The sequence below is a fragment of the Antennarius striatus genome, chromosome 20 (genome assembly GCF_040054535.1).
Source record: "Antennarius striatus isolate MH-2024 chromosome 20, ASM4005453v1, whole genome shotgun sequence".
Classification (NCBI taxonomy): domain Eukaryota; kingdom Metazoa; phylum Chordata; class Actinopteri; order Lophiiformes; family Antennariidae; genus Antennarius; species Antennarius striatus.
The window spans coordinates 12,297,472-12,318,070 of record NC_090795.1 but is presented as its reverse complement, the minus strand read 5'-3'; the positions used below and the strand labels follow the sequence as shown (position 1 = coordinate 12,318,070).

General features: G+C 39.1%; 1 protein-coding gene and 1 pseudogene across 1 annotated transcript; both read right to left on the bottom strand.

Moving 5' to 3' along the window:
- Positions 1–646: 646 nt before the first annotated feature.
- On the bottom strand, positions 647–11,606 carry sh3glb1a (SH3-domain GRB2-like endophilin B1a). The gene is made up of 9 exons (XM_068343819.1): positions 11,415–11,606; positions 10,831–10,972; positions 9,988–10,116; positions 9,276–9,409; positions 6,069–6,161; positions 3,612–3,701; positions 3,098–3,198; positions 2,286–2,520; positions 647–1,780 (listed from the first exon to the last, which is right to left on the bottom strand). Exons 1-9 carry the CDS (start codon positions 11,475–11,477, stop codon positions 1,673–1,675), a joined length of 1,095 nt encoding a protein of 364 aa, XP_068199920.1. The 5' UTR covers positions 11,478–11,606; the 3' UTR covers positions 647–1,672.
- A 2,022-nt stretch (positions 11,607–13,628) lies between these two features.
- LOC137587722 (crystallin J1A-like) lies at positions 13,629–19,807 on the bottom strand (annotated as a pseudogene).
- Between the last annotated feature and the right edge of the window lie 792 nt (positions 19,808–20,599).

The following is a 20,599-nucleotide window of genomic DNA, read 5'->3' as shown; positions in this document are numbered from 1 at the left end:
CAAAAGTACAAGGCTAGAATTAACTCATTTAAATATATTCCACTGCTGTATTTAATTTTATTGTCAGTGTTAGTGAGCTATTATCAGGGGATTTGTATGTTTGTTGCACAGCTGCACTGGAAGCTGTGGAAGTCACTGGGGAAAGGGTCAGAACAAAGCCAAAAACAACACTGCAGCAAAGAGAATCTTTTCTTTGTGCTCAAGAAAACAGTCTTTTGGTTTGTCACCATGAAGAAAATATTCCCAACTCTACTTAAAAATTTTATTCTGAAGAGGAATTACAAAAATTCTAAAGAAGTCAAAAGACATTCCAGTGTAATCAGTTTCATGTGGCCAACAGACGAGTTCTAATTTAGATAATATCTACATCAAATTATCAGCCCTTACGGTTGTACAGTGCACCGAACTAGTTTTTCAACCCTCGCAGTTACCTTTAGTTGTTATAGCAAATCTTTTTTTTCTAATTAATACTAGAAACTAGATAATGGAAAGCCAAGAGTAAACACTTAACGCTGTAACCCATTCACTGATCGATCACGTTGTCTGCTCTGCCCTCTAGTGGCTCAAACACGATCAAAACAAATAAAAAATAAGTTTGTTTCCTCCACAACTGCTGAAGTGGATCAACGTCAATAAAAAGCAAAACAGGGATGCAAATTTTTATTTTAAGGCAACATGTTGTATATTTACTTTACAAGTGCATGTTTTCTTATCAGTTACAATAAAAGCAGTCATGTAATAATATACATTAATCTCCCAGAATTCAACAAGGCTTACAGTTTTGTTTTTATACAAAACGGAGTTGAAATGTAGGTTTGATTAAAAAAAAAAGAAGGTAAATTTACTCTTTTTTCCTAAGTTCACACCAGTGACAGAAATGATCTAATAATCAAGATATGAATCAATAACTTAAGAGATAACAGCTGTGTTTTAGTTGACACAATTTTATGGGTTTAAATGGCAGTAACTTGGGCTTCAACACTAAGAAAAGAGACTCAATACTGCAGGCATAGCAGTGAAACCCAATGTTAAAGACCAATTCTCAAACATTGTATGCATGGATCTGCTCTTAATCTGATTCACTAAAAACGTACTGAGACAATGAGTTGAACTCACAGTCCAGTATGGCTACTGTGAATAAAGCTGACACACAACACATGTGGTACTGTTATATAGAAACATTCATATTGTGGGTAAAATTTCATTAGACTTAAAAATATTCAGCATCACTCCCCACCTCAAACTGAAGTGCTTTTCTGTAATCACAAAATGTCTACTACATCACTACTTATAAAAACTTGAATTAGCCGTGAGGGAAAAGGAAACACACCTCACATCAAAAGCATTGCGATTCACGCTCTGAGATACACGATGTAAACAAATACTTTTAAGTTCTAGTTTGGGAGATGTTCTGGCACATATTGAGGATTGCATGGAATCAAACACAAAAGGCATAGAAAGCAGGTTTTAGAAAATGTACTGCAGTTGGGTACAAACACATTGTTGGTTCATTTCCTTCGCCCTTCACTCTAATTTATTTATTCCAGCTCGAGTCTGCTAAAACTAAGACTCCTTTTCATAGAAGTAAAAGTCAGTCTGAAACAATGAAAGACAAAACAATATAAATATGAAAGCATGACTGGTTACAGAAAGTGTGGAACATCTGGAGGACTCAGTTGAGCAGCTCCAGGTAAGTGATTGGAACTTTCCCCTTCTGGCTGCCTCTTTCCCCCATCAGCCAGTCTGTATCCATGCCGGGGACGCTGCTGACAACGATCACCTGGATGACAGACGGTTTTGGTGAATTATCAAGACACATTTAGGAAAAGGTTCATTATGTCAGTGTCATTCATTTAACGGGTCTCTATGTAGATTTCACCAGCTTTAGAAACCGCGCTTTCCTTTCCCAAAGACATAAATTGTAGGAAACGCCTGGTTATAAATTTTGTATTTATCAAAGGCCTTTCAAGCTGGCTGGCTTCGTTCAAAGGCAGACCCAAATATTTTTCTGAATGTGAATATTAGAGCGATGAGGTAATGCTGGATTATTGTTAGTCAGCCACAGGCTTGTGACAGACGCTGCTGCGCTTTTCCAGGACAAGGCGTAGCCTGTGATGAACTCTACAGCAGCTGTAAGGACTGATGCTGCCGACACAAACATGGTTTTCATGTTAGTCTATCAAAACCAATGGAGAACTGCTGTTCAACATTAAATAATAATAAAAAAAATCAACCATTCTTCAAAATAATATGACGAAATAGACCAAAGATCATTGGAAGCTAACCTCATCGGCCAGAAGCGACAGCTCGCTGCTGCTGGCAGCATCATAGTCGTACAGCACTCTGGCTTTGCGGCTGCCGTTGGAGCTGCGCAGTTCGTTGAATCCTCCTGACGCCGTTGAGCTGCCGTGACCCGCGGACACGCTGGGCAGGGATGCCGACACCGGGATGGTGGGCACTGAGATGCTGGCCCCGCCGGACACAGATGACTGGTTGTTGTTGGAGAATGACGAGGGGAAACTGATGGGACAAAGGAAACAAAGGAGTGCTGTTACTCATAAGTACAGCAAATGATTCAACCTCTTTGTTGTGTTACCTTCCCCACGTTAAATTTCACGAGTTACTTACTTTCACGTTCAGTAGATACATAATTCAAACAAATGTTAAATTGTTAACATAGTCCAACCGGGGCGGCGAACCGGGCCAACCTTGGGCGGCAGTGGCTCAGTGGTGGAGCGGGCGGTAGAGCAGGTTGTCCTATGATACAAGATCGGCGGTTCGATTCCCGCCCAAAAAAATAGCCGGAGGTGAGCTCATTTGAGGCGCACCAAGGAGGAGCTGCCTGCCACTCTACCTCCCTTGCATGCCTACAGGCCCCTTTGTGTGTGGTTGTGTGTATTACAGAGGCCTGTACACACTAATATGCATGCGTGTGATTGATTGACTAACAAAAACTAGAGTGTGCGTTCTTAATTTCCCTTTGGGGATTGTAACAGTGTATTAAATTAAAATTAAATTAAATTAAAACAGCATCGCTCCAGTTTGGAGGAACAAGTACTGAACCCCTGATCTCAGCCCGCTGACAGGATTATCCCACCTGCCCAGCTGCTTTTGGAGGTCCACCATGTACTGGTAACACTGAGCGTAGTAGGTCATCTGAGCCTCCACAAAGTCATTCAAACAGCGTAGGTGGTGGGCCTGAGGATCAACAGACAAAGATGAGACACAACAACACCACAATTTACTGCTTTCACAACTTCTGGAAAAAATGTAAAATTTCAGCGCAAAATCACTTCACTATATTAGAAATGGACTTTTAATAGACGATCTGGCCAGCTCAAGAGAAAACAGCACACACACATTTGGTTCTTATCCTTGAAAGTGGAGGGGGGGTTTCTTTCCAAGGATCATTACCCCTTTTTTTCCTTTTGCCTATAATGGCTTTAATTGTTCATGGTAGTAGGCTGGATACATGTATATATATTATATATACTTCTGTGTGAAAACAATTGTGATAAATCACAATTGTCAGAAACTGCTCAGCCCCTCTAAGCTGTAGGACTCTATTATATTTTGATGTAATCTGAGGAAAAACTGATCAATTTACATACATGGGTGCTGCTGACGCCCTCGAGCAGCAGCCGGGTGATTTCTGCCTGCCGGTCAAACTCACTCTGGGTCATCCTCAACTCCTGCTCTGCCTGAAGATGGAGGACATTTATTAGGGTTCAAATCACCAAGAAGACAAACAAAAGTTGTTGGTGAAATGATGATAATATACCAGCAGTTCATCACCGACCAAAGGACATTCACACACATGGTTTAACAAAAAAACTGGTGAATGAGCTCGTCTCAGACACACAATGTCCTGCTGATGTCTGGTCAAATGTTATGGATATTCCCATAATGATTTCAAGTTCCATAGGCTTGTCGCAACCACCAGTTAGTAAAAAAACAAACAAACGAACAAACCAAACCTTTCAGTCGACCTATGGGTGACTGCAGTACGTACAAAAAAGGAAAGTCTGCACCAACCTTAGCAGAAAAGAAAATTGCACACAAACACACAACTACATTCATGGGACATTTTTGTGAAATAACACAGAGGAATGACAAGAAAATGGACACAACTGCACAACTGGATGTGTTTCTAACTTGAAGGAAGAGGATCAATGGTTTGTTGAGTTTGTTAAAAGTCTAACAGACATATGGTCTGGAGCAGGGACTGCTGGGACAATGGGTCCTTCTGTTCTCAGGTCAGAACCACAGAAAAGGTGTGGTGGGGGCATATTTACTCTGTTTGGTTTTCATAGGATTCCTCTACAAGGATTTCCTCAAACTAGGTACCCTGGTCTGTGTTCTGGAGAAGCTGGAAAAAAGAGACAGCAGCTGCTGACACAGCTAACGGAGGCATGTGTGTGTGAGTGTGTGTGTGTGTGTGTTCAATTCAAAGATGGCTCAAACATTCCACTCACCTCTGTCATTTCCTCTGTTCACATCTGCTGCTTTGCGTTTTTGAAAACAAGCGACACAGTAGTTAGAACTACAGCTGCTGCGTGGCCCCGGCCAACAACACATCTTACACTCTTGTGCGCTCATGCGAGTAAGAATCGCACTCTGAAGGGAAGGGACTGTGACCATGTGTCCCTGAAACACTTCACATCCCTCACTTTCACAGTCAAACCACCGTCCTTCAAAGGAGCCCTGGTGTTACCCATCAGAACTTATCACCTGCACCTTTTCATGGGATTCCTCATAGCACTGACAGCAGTGACACTTGATTGCACAGATGAATCACTACTCAGCTGTTAAAAATGGCTGGACGATGAACATACTAAAGTCAATTCTAATTTTGATGACTCAGACACTTAATTCTTTACCTTAAAAGAGATAGAGACAGAGTGTGGTAATTTACAATCTTGATGTCAGCTTACATATCTTGACTTAAAATTTTTATTTTTGTTGTATTAACATTTTAAAAACATTTAAATGCTATAATTCATAAAAAATTAACAAATTCACAAATGTGTTTTCTTTGACATTTAACCAAAAAAGACTACTTGACCCATTTCATGAATATTAGACATATATGGACTCAGGTTTGAGGTTAGAGATGTCATCCTCGGACGGTGTTACCTGAAGTCTGTCCTGGGACAACAGACAATCTGCAGCTTCTCTTAAAAAGGTATAAGGAATAGCGAGACATCCCAACACAACACACATCGTGATCAGTAAATAAATCCACTGCATTCAAAAGATTGAACGGCCTACGGGCCTGTTTTGTGCTACCTTTCACCACAATGGTGATGGATCTTTATGATCCTATTCACCATGCTCCGCTGGGCAAATTTGTTGATGCTTGTCACACCATATGGAACAGAGCCTGTCCTTGAAATATTACATTTGGAATAAATCCTCAAAACCAATTTAACATATTGGGAAACTTTCTGTATGAAAAAAAGAATACTGTTTCCTGCACATGCTTTTTGCATTTAGTTACATGATTAATTCCTGCCCATGTTAGGTTCCAATACATCCTGTTTAAATACATCACATGTTGCATGTCATGTCTTAAAAACATCTGTGGCCTTAAATTTTCATCAGCGCCACTGAGTAAGATTCATTTAAGTCTATACAACTAGTGAAATCATGGAGTCCTGGCACAGCAAAGAAAAATGAGACAATTAATCAAGATTTCAGAGAAAAGCAAAAAAAAAAGACTGTCCATAAAAAAGGGAAGTCTAAACTTGAACAACTTCTCATGTGACGGAAAGTGACAGAAATTAAAATGGTCAACTTCCCATTGTGAAATCTGGAGCATCAGCTATGACTTGTGTGACTTCAGACAGGATAGCAGGAAACACCCAGGAAGCATGTCTTCCTCAGAGGAAAATAACTATGGATTTTACTAACAGCAAATTCTCCATTGAGAAATCGGCCCTGAACTAACAAAGACATTTAGATACAAATCACTAACAGTGATGGATTGACGGTATGTGTATGTGTGTGTGTGTGTGTGTGTGTTTGTGTGTGTGTGTGTGTGTTTGTGTGTGTGTGTGTGTACTTACTGCAGCTCTAGCATCAGACATCCTTGCTTTCTTTAGCCTCGTTTTAGCTGCATCCAGATCCAGACGTTTGACCTGCAGTAGCTTCCGTTCTTTCTGGAGACAAAACCCAATGAAATCTCAAAACCTGAATTCTTAGTTGACAAACCATAACCACCACTCAGAGGCCAGTTCTCTACCAGATGAGATTAATCTCATCTAGTAGTAATAAATAAGTAGTGAAACTGGGCTTACTGGACTAACAGAAGATGTGCAATATGCAACAAAACAAAAACGCACCAGTGCAATTTGGTCATCCAAACAGAAAAACAAAAGTCAATACTTAGTAGAGCCTCCTTTTGCAAAAAACCCCCAAAACAAAAACAAAAGCACTTCTAGATGGTTCCTATAATTTCCAGTGAGTTTCTGGACTCAAGATGGAGATGCAGTATTTTTTAATCATTCCTCCTCACAAAACATCACCAGTTCAGTTCAGTTTGAAGGGGTGCTGAGCACGGACAGCCACCCCAGAACTTCATACGTGCTGCCTTGCATGAATGCCAGAGTAGCTTCTGAGCAGTGTTTTGGGTTGTTGTCTTGTTGTAATGTTCAGTCAGTCAACTTTGTTACTGACTGTTAAATATTATTCTCAAGAATCTGCTGATATTAAGTGGAATCCATGTGACCCCCCCAACTTTAACAGGATTCCCAATACCAGGACAGGTCACACAGTCCCAAAGCATGATGGAGCCTACAACAAATTCCACTGTGGGTAGCAAGTGTTCATCTTGGAAAGCTGTGTTCTTTCACTACTGTGCACAACACCCCTTGTTATGACCAAATAATTCAATCTTTGTTTCATTTGTCCACAGCGCCTTATTCCAAACTGCATATCCAAATGTGTTTTTGCAAACCTCAAGTGACTGTTTGTGACATGTGTGCATTAAAGGCTTCTTCTGCACCACACTCCTGTATAGAATCTCCTTGTGCAAAGTGCTTTGATTAGTTGAATGATGTACAGTGACACCATCTGCACCAAGATGATGTTATAATCTTAGGAGGTCGTCTGTGGGTTGGTTTTGACCATTTTCACAATCCTTTACCTCTCTGATATTTTCCTTAGTCTACCAAGTACAGTACTGGACATTTTCAGGGGTGCCCAAACTTTTTTATACCACTCTATGAGCACAGATTAATGAAGTTACTTTACAGGTACAACACAAGTAAAATGCAGATAGCAGTAAATAAAATGTCAAAATGATGTTGACCATCAGAGAAAAGAAGTAGGAACTGTTAACCAAGTTCATGTAATGCTACGGCTCTGTTCTGCATTCTTCACCTGAGTTGCTTGAAATGTTTTTCACTGCGGATAAACCATCTGAAATGCTGACTTAACTAAATCACTGCAAAGACAGCCCATCAATGAAACATGATACTATTATTGACAGGCATGATGTATTTTTCCACTGCGGTTATGACTCAACTCGACTCAAAACATTGCAAACCACCATTGTACAAGTATGTCAACATTTATATTGATGGATCTAAGCAGTGACGTAGACCCAGTTCAACAAACCACAAATTGTAATTAATATGTTTCTTTTTAGGTATGTTTTTAGTTTTGTCTGTTTTACCTAAAAGCTCTGATTGGTGTAAAAAAAAGTTAGCACCAACTTTTTTTTACACCAATCAGAAAACTTGAATGGTTTAAAAAAAAGAAAGACATGATGGCCATGCCCTACACTTCAGTAGGAATCATATTGCAGAGCTGATTTCACCTTCCAGACAAGTCTTAACACCTTTCAAAAAATCTTATTGTAATAATGTTGATGTAATCTCTTCAAATAGACCAACAAGATAAATTAAAATTTGAAAAACAGAATTAAATATCTTTTAAACATCAAACACTGGACAGTTACACTGGATTTTTTCATTGCTGTGCCAACATAATAGTTTGGGCTTCATCTTCATTTTACAGCCAGCTGTATCAATGGGCATCCCCACCTATATATTTTTAATAAGCTCACTTGAAAAGTCTCACGCTGTCACACTGTCGCCAACTCCACCCACTACCTGTCAATCAAGTGCCCAGCCAATCATGGCGCCCAACCAAGCACGGCAAATCTGCCAGAAGGAATCACGTGAACAATATGGCATAAGGCATCTGGTGTTAGGAGATAGGAGATAACTATACATGGACTTCCCAGTTAACATAATTTTAGAGTGTCATAACTGTTCCAACAATTTTCATGTTTTTGAGCAGGAAAGTCCAAACAGCAGGAACGACACAGAAAACGGCAACGAATTCTGAGTGAAACTAGCTGGCTAGCATGAACAGTCTGTCCAGCTATGGTTTCCGTTTGTAATGGGACAATCGATGTAGTATCCAAAATGCTCCTCGGGCATCTGACAAGTAACAACATACAGTTCATGTAGTCAGCTAACAGAACTATCACTTCTCTAAAATTTCTTTTCCACTTGCTCTTCTCACAGGTGCCTTTTCCTTTAATGTTAACGGCTTTTCCAATCTCACGATTAGTTACATCCCGCTTCCAAGTGGGATTGTAACTGTCAGTATTGTAATTGTCAGTGTTCCTGTGTTCGTCCGTCCACCAAATATCTTTTCAACCGTTACAGATGAAACAAAAAGCACATTACTCCGGCGGCAAAGGGGATACAAATGAGATGATGACCTTGATCTTGAGAAAACTAGGTCAAGGTCAAATTTCAAATTTTGGACACTCAGGAACCAGATAAGAGAGAAAGGTGAGGGAGAAGGCCAGTGTGAGTAAGACCACAGATCAAAGCTACTGCTTTGATCTACCTATGCTTTGATTTACCCTTACCTATGAAAGTAGGTCTGACCCTGGCCTATGAAAGTAGGTCAGGGAAAAATGTTGAATTCAGGGATGTCGCGGGATGTTGTAGTCTCTGACTGCCTTGGTTGTAGTTAGCTTTCTTTCTCCAGTTAGCTTGCTAACATTCATCTACGGCTTCGCAATGCCTGCCCAGTGCAATCCATGATTTGTCAACACAAAGTCGTTACATCACCACGTTGATTTTCGACTACGTTGGGTGCGCTTGGTTTACAATACTAATACATTTGTTTTCATATGTTAGGTATGAAGTCTGATATTATTGTTTTATCGTGGAATTTCCACATGTTCCTGCTACTTTACATATAGAAGTTTAAGGAAAACTGAAAGAGCTAAAGTTAGAATTTTAACTTACTAAGATGGTTTTGAAGTCACCCTCCAGAAAGTTTCTGAACGGTGTCAGGAAGTTGATGGCAGCGCTTTGGATTAACTCGCGCTCTGCTCCACCAATCTGCTTCTCCGTCTCTCCACATTTTATCATAGCATTCCCTGCAATGAGCAGCAGCACAAACAAAATTTCAATCTCCATGCAACATCAGACAGGAGAGTCTAAAATGTTGCACCATAGCCTCAAAAAAAAGAAGAAAGAAAACAAAGTCTTCATGTGCAACTCAGGGGCCTGCATCTAAATACAAAGTGATGCAGTTAAACACAGGCAGTAAAAGGCTGAGGGCACAATTTAGGGCTGAACAAATAAATACCATAAAAGATGGTGGCAGGGGATGATACTAGTGCTTACAATCAATACAGAATACAGAGGGCTCGCAACAAAAATGATTTTAGCCAATTTTGGAACATTACACTAGACAAAATACTGTAATAATAATAATAATAAAAAAATACTTTGTTTAAACTTTCCAAAAAACCTTTTAAAACATTTTGTGGGTTCAATTAATTGAGGATTACTGTATGGGATGATTGTGTTTGACAACCACCTACAGGAATTGACTAAATGACATCCAAAACAAATAAAACTGATATGAGCTGTGGCAAATGTTGACCTGAATTCAGGAGAGGCTAAATGTTGATTTCAGCCTCACTTTATCTGACTTCAGTGTATTGCTTACCGTAGGCTGTTCCAGGACCAAGTTCATTTCCAGAGTCAATCATGGACTGACCCAGCAACTCATGGTTGTTCATTCGAGTAGGGGCTTTTTTCTCCAGTTTCTCATACACAAATTCCTCTAGCCGGACATCTGTGGTGAGAAACAAGAAAACTTAATTACACAGTCATACGACTAAATCAAGTGATCCAAATGTAGATAGGGACTCCAACTTTAGGGCATTGAGTCCACCCAGCCGCTTTCATATTGACAAAACAGAATACATAACTTATACGGTAAAAATGATTTGTGTCACGTTATCGAATGACTTGAATCAAAACTGAAAATCATGCTCAAGTTATCTGTGGCATGTTGTAAACAAGTAGAACAAATTTAGTTCACCATATCTAAGCCTTTGAACATGACTGTAACCAGAGGATTTGTCTGTTACAGCAAAGTGGCATCATGGTGTGAGTGTAGGAGGATGCACAGCTGAGCCTACAGACTTCACAGAGACCCGGCCAGTTAATGTATATCAAATATCTCAGAGGTAAAACGTTTCATAAGAGAGCACAACACAACTACTGAAATATGGCATTTACTATATCACTGCAGCATGCATACACAACACATCTAAACATAAACTTAAGTTGTTCATAGAGTTTTGAGGTACCCTGAAAGACCTACTTAAGAAATCGAAAAATGTATTGATAAGAAAGTGGCACAAGATTGACAAATCTGGGACTGGGGGTTTGCGACCCTTTGATCCATCGGTTACCTGCTGTGAACTAGCCTGAGAAAAGGTTCAATGTGTCGGCAGAATGTTTGTCAGTCGAGTTCATCTCAAAGGCAGAAGTGTGTGCTTACTGGGGTTGGGCTGAAGAAGGACTTCTGTCTGCTTCATTATCTTCTCTGTCCAATGTTTGGTGTTCTCGGCTCTGACCAAAAGGTTTTCCAAATGGGCATCCAACTCTGTCTTTTCGGCTTGACCGAATTTTTCTTCTGTAAACTGGAAAAAGAAAAAATATTCCGTTGAAGTCTGCATAAAACAATTTACTTGGGAGTTTTCGATTGAGGTGCCATTGTCGATTTAAGAGGTTTACAAGTCCTGCTAGCAGCGGACTAGCTTACAGATCACGTTATCTACTCGACATTAAAGATGACAACCCTGTGAAACGGTTTCTGAGGCCTGCTTTGATGTATTTGTTGAACAGCTGAAAAAAAGTTAGCTGCCATTAACTCTGAAATTTTGGGTTCTTGTTTAAAGACACCCAGGAAGCCTAAAAACAAACAATTTTCTGCGAAAACACAGTTAATCTGTAAATCAATGCGCTACTTGGATAGCTAGCATACACAATACCCCTAGCGTTAGCTGTTAAGCAATAGAGCTAACGCTAACAGACTAAGCTAGCAGCTAATATTGATTTATCAACAACGACAAGAGAACTCACTTGCACTGCACGGCTCAGAAAAGTACCGGCGTCTGCGGCTAATCGCTTAACATTAAAATCCATGGCACTGCGGTGAAATTTATCACTTTAACACAAAGCTAGCTTGTTTCAGAGTCAAACTGCCATCCCTACAGAAAATGTCATTGAGGCAACTTTTTTTGTCGGAGTTCCACCCAGCTGTTGGTTCTGACAAAGATTGTATGAAGACAAGATAGTTCCTCTCGCCACCCGATTGGGCAGCGGCAAGAAAATATCGCGCATGCGCATCTGGACATGACTGTTTACACGCTTCGCGTTCATGAACGTGAGACGATATTGCACAAATTTTAGTCACGATTAAATTTTTCGATCAGCTACTATTTTGGCATGTTAGATGCGGCTTTGCGTTTTTCGGAACAAGTAAATTACAGGGAATGAGAAGTGGATGCAAGGGTTATGCTTTTTTTTTTTAAATTAAAACATTCAAACGCATGATGAAATGAGAATGATATTTTAATGAAATCTTTAATAAAAAATAAGTTTTGGGATCCCAGAGCTAATGTACGTCTGTGGAGCTTGGCACAGTGTTAACTGATTTGCTAATCTGTAATCTAAATTATAGATGGCAGGGGCTTGAATAATTTTTACCCTCGGTAAAAATGTCATTAATACATACATACATGCATACATACATAACATAGAAATAAATACAAAAATACATAAATAGTATAATCTCTTGCATTCTTTTTCCCCTTGGACATTATTTTCCTCATAATTTTATGTAGTAGACATTTGACATGTTAATAAAACAATAACAAACTCATTCTTTCCAACTGTGAAGAACACGGCTGGTTATTAAGTCTGTCTGTATTCAGATTTACAAATTTGATAAAGGAATATGAAGAAGAAAAGGTTAAGCTATGTACTTGTTAGCACTATCCTTTTAGCAGCCTGATTATTGCTTTTGTCTCATGTAAACAGTGAAAGAATAGCCTCTTCTCAAGGAAAAAGGTTCATGAGCTAATTAATCACCTCTTCAAAAGGATGACATGATTTCTGTTAGGATGACTGTCCAACAGATTCCTTAGATATTTTCTGATAGGGATAGATAATTGAAGCATTGCACCTGCAGGTCGTCTACCAGCAGGGGGCAGCAGACTGTTGTGGAGGTGAGCTCCATTACAAATTATTAAGAAAAGGAAAGTGTACCACAGGGGGGTTGAAATAGAGTCAGGGAAACAGAGTTGTCTTGGTTTAGTTTTGAACTCTGCTGACAAGCTTCATGTTGTCCAATAAATCATAAATGTATTTAAAATGCAATTTTGTTGCGGTGGAGACAGGGGGAATTGATTTGATCTTACAGTTAAAATGTAGTGAGTTTTGGAGCTTTTTTTTATACCCAAACCAGTACAACCTTCTATCTTTTTCCTTATACAGTAACTGCATACCATCCTCAGATAAACACAATGAATAAAGTTTACCAAAAGTACAGAATTTTGTGTGGGCTGTGAATTCTTGCATTACTAACACAACAAGGAAAGCATTTCTATAGCATATATCTTCCACAGCCATCTCATTTTAGAAAATGTCTTAACGAAGTGCTCTTTGTCAGGCTTTGGAACAACAAAAACAGTCTTCATGTCTGGATGTAATTATACCACAAGGAGCCTGCTACCTGCTGTGTGGGAGGAAGTCTGCCGTAGAGACAACTCAAATGGCTTCCCCTCTATAGGCAACGCACTGTCAGCTTTAACCTTTTTACTCAAGCAATGGCCCAAAAGTTTCTTCATTCACTGAAGCTCAAACTATTTATCATTTTCAGTAAGTATAAGCTGTAAAACAGATAATAGACTGGAACTGTAGCTTGTGCACTGCATTTTTTATAACCACACTATGTCAAAGATATTAAGGCTTTGGCTCCACGTTATGCTTGGATAACTTGTTGGGGCGGGTGCCTGAAACATGTTAATATGAAAGTCAGCACTTTTAGGAAGGCAGAACAATTCCTCAGAGGGATGGGAGGAATGGCTTGCAGTCTCGGGCTATTTCAGCAGTAAATCTGTGTCTATCTGCTCTTTCTCTCAACAATAAAAGAAAGCACTCAAGAGTAAGAGAATCTTCTGCAAAGACATTTTCTCATCAAGGCAAAGCATATTTCATGAGAATAGATATTCCAAACGGTGAGCAATTTTGGCAAAGAAATAAAAAAAATGTGAAATAATACAGATGTGCTGGTAACATTAAAGTTCTTTATTACAGACTGTTGCTTAGAGTGTAGCTGCTATGGATGAATCATTTTAATATCATTAAACCAATATTAATACGAATGCCCAGATTTTGACTTTCTTGTACAATGTAGCTTTGACAGAGCAAATGAAATTCAAGTCTCATTCAGTACAAGACTTTTGAATGTGACTGTCATAGACTGTCCCATCAAAGCACATCTGCAACTTGAGAGAATTGTAAAATATCTTTGAAATGCCCCATAACAATGGTAATTTTGGCAAAATCAAAGTTCAAGGCTTATAATTGTTGACGTTTGTGGATCATGTTTTCAGTCAGCTCCAAAAGCAGAGGATATCTGAGTGTCCTCTTCTTCCATGATTCTGGGATTCCTTGGAGTCCGTTCTGAAAATGCATCAACACAACAGATGAGAGCATTGTATGCAGCTCAAAGATTTCAGAATGGACACAATGTCAAACTCATCAGAAAAGTCAAAGATATTTACAGACAATTACATACAAAATTATATTTTCATGTGGTGCTGTCTGACTGACACAATCAATAATCCAGAGCTTAACCCCAGTTGCACAACATCACTCGACACTTTGCCTTCAGTTTTGCAGTGATAAACCTGAGCATTGTGCTCAGTGACAAGCTACATTTGAATGAATTGAATTGAGGGTCAACAAGCTGGACAATATGGTAGTTAGTGTTATGCGTCTGTTGACCTGATCTCATAGTCACAACTTGTAGGCCCTCGTTTGCTCTCAATTGATTTACTCAAGTTTTTCAGCGGATAAATTCTTCACTATTTAATCTTTTTGTGGTTGTGTGTTTGTTGCTTTGGATCTTTATCATTTTCTTTGAAAACAGCTGTTGTGACTGAAATGAGGAAAAGAGTAAAACCATGAGGGATAAACACAAATGCATTTGCGAAAAGACACCATAAAGTGTTAAAAGTTAAGACAAACTGAAGAGCCAGATGCATCCATCATTACGGTTATCATTGTCGTATAAAGTATTTCTTCAGTTTCCCAACAGTAATAATCCATGGACCATTATTCTGCATTCCCATAAACCTAATCAGTTTAGGTTTATTAGGCTTAGTTTGATTAAGGTTTGTTAGTTTTTTTACTTAGTAATTTTTGTCATTGGAATGTTATTAGTGGTCGCCCGTTGGATCGATGATGCTACTGCTTTCCATCGCTCATCTACTCTTGTAGGCATTGCTTGTAGCATCTTGAATATCTCTGCTTTGAACTTGTCATGTACCTCGAGCTTTTGCGGTGCAGAGAAATCATACTGGGGGCTAGGCTTGGGTTTTTCGATTTGTTTCAGTGAGCTTGAATTTCGAGATCACCGGATTGTGTTCTGAATCGCTATCGGTACCAGGGTTGGAGCGCAAGTTCTTAACTGCATTCCTACATAGAGAATTGATCAGAATCACATCAATTTGGTTTTGAGCTCTGTCCCCAGGACAAATTGGTGTGGCAGTATTGGAATGACGGTCCTGGCAGTCCTGTTGTACCATCGAGGCATTGTTACCAGGCGAGGGACCACTGCACAAAGGGCGATGGGTCACGTTTACGCTGTTGCTGTTCTTCTGTATTTGTAGCATTCATGATTGACTTCCCCATAGGTTTTTGAACTGCTCTTAGTCTGGCCCTTCCCTCAGGACCTGTTTGCCATGGAAGACCCCCATAAAGCCCCCAACAACATACGTAGCTCGTAGGATCAAACTCAAACTTCCCCACCACTATAAGGTGTCAGTTCAAGTGAGATACAATATATAGTACCTGTGCCCCAAAACAGGCTCCAATGAAAGAGGCCCGACTGGAGGTGCATCCACCACAGCGCATGGTGTCCCGGACTGCTTCATCCAGCTGGTTCAGCTTCAGGACTCCATGTAGCGCTCCCTGGAATGCACCTGGCAAAGCTTAACACAAGCCCAGATGTATTAGCAGCTTATATTGGTATATGATACAGAACTGAACAGCAATCAGCATAGAAGTTCTAGGGTTCTTATGTTAATAACACATTATTCATTTGTTTTGCTTTACAGGAACAATACTAAAGACACATTAACAGATTTGACAAGCAGATCTTCTCACATGTACATTAAGCACGTCAACCTTTTAGCCTAGTAAAACATGAGATGCTCAGCTCAGTGGGAAGGGGGAAAATAAGGAGGTGGAGGAGATTGAGTCAGGAGATCAAAAGGCTGGAGGGACTACTAACGGATCCACTGACAGGGAGGGCACACAAGCCATGCCAAGTCAACAGACCTGGAGCCTTCTGCGCAGATTAGCTTACCTCATGTGTTTGTGAACACAGCAGGTATGAGCTGTTGGGACGTCTTGCCTAGGTTATCCTTCACCTGGTGGATATGCGCTTCAGCAAAAACACAGGAAGACAGAAAAAAAGTTTTTTTTTTACAAGATTAGCAGGTGGTTTTCAATTAATTTCACAGAAAAAACACAAATTTTAGCAGGTTATTTGAGCAATAAGCTTCATCCGCTGACAGAGTGAGATGAGACGGTTCATATGACACCAATATCTCTCCTTTCATGATCTTATTATGTTAGCTGGGTATAGCAAAATGCTAAATTATTCCTTTTAATCCCAGAACGAAGAAGATTCAAATCTACGTGCAGCCTTACCGATGACGGCCTGATCCAGTTCTTGTGGGCTCTGTCTGTTCAGGTCAGTCATTTGAGCCAGAACAGCCTCCAGAGCATTGGGGTCGGGACCATTTAGAATGAAATGCTCCAGAAACCTGACAAAGTTGGACACGTTAAGGTTAATGATGTCCCCTAGATGTGTTTTAAGATACATATTAATGAAGTTCTGGAAGTGTCTCACATTAGGAATGTGTAGAAGGACCAAATTAGACCACGGATGGTGATTTCATAATAGTTTGCATCAGGATAACAAATTTGATAACTTGCTTTTAACATGTTTTGTCATTTAGAAAAATCTACAATAAATGAAAAGTTATGGATGGAATTAAAGCAAATATAAATCACTTACCTTTATGTTGATGACCCTCCGAACTCTAAACCACTAAAAACACTACTTCAACTAATAACTATTTTCTTATTTGCATTTTCCTTTCTAAAGAAAAAATCTAATTTGCATTGAGTTCAGAGAAACAATAGGAAATAAAAGTATTAGTGTAAGAGGGTGATCATTATCCTCCTTATACATGTCTCTCACCTTGCTGCAGCCAGCGTCACAGCCACACACAGATCATTGTTCTGAGTCACCCGGGTCACTTTCTCCACTTTGTCCAGCATCTCAGGCTGGCCAGCAAACATGGCCACCACTGAGGCCAGTTTGGTGACACCATCAATCTGACAGTCCACATCACAGCCTCAAAGACACACACACACGCACACACACACACCACACACACAAACACACACTTAGAAGAGTACAATAACCCAAAAAGGCCTATAATTTGTGACCTTTACCAGTGTCTTCTTTGCCGGCGTCCACATTTCTAATGAAAGCTTTCAGGCTCGCGTGTCTCCACGGACCATCAATAGGGAGAATGGCCTTAGGACCTGGTCCATTGAAACAAAAATGTATTTAAAATAGGAAAAATTAATACAAAATGTTTCACAAATCCAGATGTTTTCATGAGTAGCACAGAGAGGTAGAGAGGAGTGAAAAACATTTTCTTGGAGTTTCTGTGGTTGCAGTTTATGCCTCTGTAGGTGGAGCTATTTCCTTTGTTTGTTATAATGACTATGACTGTCCATGATAATGATTCATATTAGTCTAGATTGCTGTACACAAGAGTGAGTTCCAATACTTCGGTGAGTAACAGCAGCACTGAACATCCATTCCTGACAGTAACAGCAGTGCAGATATCTAACATCAACCAAAAACAAGGAAGTCTGTATGGAATATTTTCATGGAGAGGGAATTCCCCCTCAGAAGGGAGGAAAATGTGTTGTAGAGTGTTATCAGACATTAACAGAAACTTCTGTTTCCTTTTGAGCCTGTTAAGCTGCTGATTGATCAAAATATTATAGTGTTTTAAAATCAGTAGATTACCTCCTGTCTTCCTGTACGGATCATTCAGCGGTAGGTCGTATGCTGTTCCTGGGCCAAAGAACTTGTAGATGCACTTCGTCAAATCTTCCACATTAACATCTGACAATAAATGACACATTGTATCTTTAGAAAACAATCATGTGTTCTTTATGTTAATATTAAAGATTTCCAGAACAATAAATGATCTGTTTACCGAACCCAAGTAAGGAACATGAGAAAATACATCTAATACAGAAAAATTTAGAAAAAAGCAACTGTTCTGTTATTGGTGATTTGTGAACTACACTCATGATCAAGTTGACTTTTAACAACAGTAACTTCAGAAGACATATCAGTGTTTGTTAAATACCATATGAAGTTACATACAGTGCGCCCTCGCACATTTGCGCATCAACGCTTGCGACTTCACCTCATGTAACAGGACACAACAGCTGGTTTTCAAAAAATACCCAAAAAATAAAAATCAAGATAAATGTCATTTTGCTCGACTAAGAAATAATAATATAAATAATGTATTTGTTGTGTTACCTTAAAATAAAGTATCTGTGATGCCTGGTAAGCATCGGCAAATTGTATTCAAAATTTTTTTTTAAAAATTCTGAACTATACTATTAAAACTTTTTTTTTTTAAATTTGCTTAAAATAGATTTTTATTAACCATGTATTACTAAAAATGAATAAAGTATAGTACAGAACTGGAATGGTTATTTTAACTTGGAGACAAGTTAATTCAACATCCTACATTTTTCAGCTTACGTCGCCTCTCCTGGAGCCATTTAACAATGTTGTGCGAGGTAGCTGTAATCAAACTAAACTGCTACAATGCATGCTACATGTTAACATGTAACACCCAGTTGCTGACAATATTTAATACCTCCACACCGGTTTAGTGACTCCAGTATGACATAGGCCTGATCTCCATAACAGGTCTGTTCGCCCGTCACTCTGCGGTAAAATGGATTCGCTGACTGAGGTCGAAACTCAGGACAGGGCTCCAGATCAGACAGTGTTTCCTTCAGCCTGTCTGGATTGTAGATCCAGTGCATGGGCTGGGCTGTATGGGTGGGGAACACACACATTCAGAAGTTTTGTTTTAGTTTGTGATATGGCCTACTCTACATCCAGCCTGTCGATAGTAGATAGCATGAAAAGGAAAGTAGATGTTTGCTGACTGTGCGTGGTAACCGATAAACAAACAGTGGCTAACAATTCGTTAGGATGAAGTGTCTCATAAATGACATGTGTTAGTAAAACAGGAATTGTACATATTTGGTGGAGCTACTGTTAAAACTTTGATAACGTTATGTGTGAACACAGCATAGCTTACAGGAGTTAAGTTACCACCCCCGTGTTTATCAGCCTGTCCAGATGTAGCGGATAATGCTTCTTAAATGTTTCTGTAACACTTACAACAGTGAGACAATTGCTATCATGTGGTGAAACACAAAAAAAATCACCAATAAATCTTCTTGAAACATATAATCATAAATGATTATGAAAAAATAAATGACACATTTTATCTTACCAGCTGCATCTGCCACTGCTGCCCCAATTATGGCCCCAATGGCTCGGTCTGCCACAGTCAACGCCATCTGCTCTCACCTCAGACAACAGGAGCCTAAGAAAGACCAGGAGCCTCTCTTTAATACACCTAGAAAGCCTGAAAGCAATGGCTGTGGTTTGAGTTAAAGCAACTGAAATACATAATGAATCAGAATTTTATTTTCGACAGATGAATGTTTAGTTCTGGAAATCAATATAGACACAAGTCAGAGTTTTTTTTAAGGTGACAATTTTGTCCTCCTGTTCTTTTTCAGCGTTAACGTAAGCAATAAGAAGTTACAGTATCAAATTATCCACTATATTGTATCATGCATATGTCAAAAAATGTTATAAAAACTACAGAATTATTTTATGCATCCAGAACTTCATCATTTTTCAGAGAACACATTGCGGTTTTGTAAAATTCTTAACATAACAGAAGACTTTCAGACAATGTCACCCTTAAGAGCTAAATCATATTCCATGTCACAAACAAAAACAGACTTCTTTATCATTACCTTAGACTCCCGACCTCACATAGAGTTATGTAAAATGTTTCAGTGTCAGTTTTCTGACAAGGGCAGGGTGGTGACATCAATCCAGTGATAAGCATACACCAATGAGAAGCAAGGGGAGGTAAATAGGTTTAGTCCAATAAAACAATATAATCATTATGCAATATACATGTAGCCAAGTTCAAGTCGGTATTTTTAATACAATATATTTCTATTTTATTATCAATTTTAGGAGCAATGCAACTCTGACATCTGCAGCAATACGATTAGCACCGTGAGTCTGTAGCCAATTTCTGGTCTACTTTGCTAAAATACAGATATATTAACATGTTGAAGTTCAGTGATAATATTTTGTTCATGTTTTATTTTTTTCATGTTAGCAAGCTAACATATAATAATTACTGCTGACATCATTGAGCTCTTATCAAATTTAAACAAGAGCTGGCATCACGATTAGGATTTGTCATCTGGATAACCTAAATGCCTAAAAAAATGTCATGGAAATCCATTCAGTAGCAGTGAGGATATTTTTCCACAACAAAATTAATAAATTGCTTATTATTAGAAAATAAAAAGTAAAAGTTAGTTAAGAGAAATTACATTATGAGAATAAGAGGGCAGCTTTAGTTTACAAATATATTGTAGAAACTCACATCACTGATTTGTTACATCCCACTTCAAAGCAGTGATCTTCGGCTGTTCGTCCGTTTGATCGTTCGTTTGACGGTTCGTTTGTCCACCAATTATCTTCGCAACCGTTGCAGATAGAAAGAGGAAACAAAAAGATTACTCGGGCGGAAAAGAGGATAAAAATGAAATGATGATCTTGACCTTGAGAAAACTTGGTCAAGGACAAATTTCAA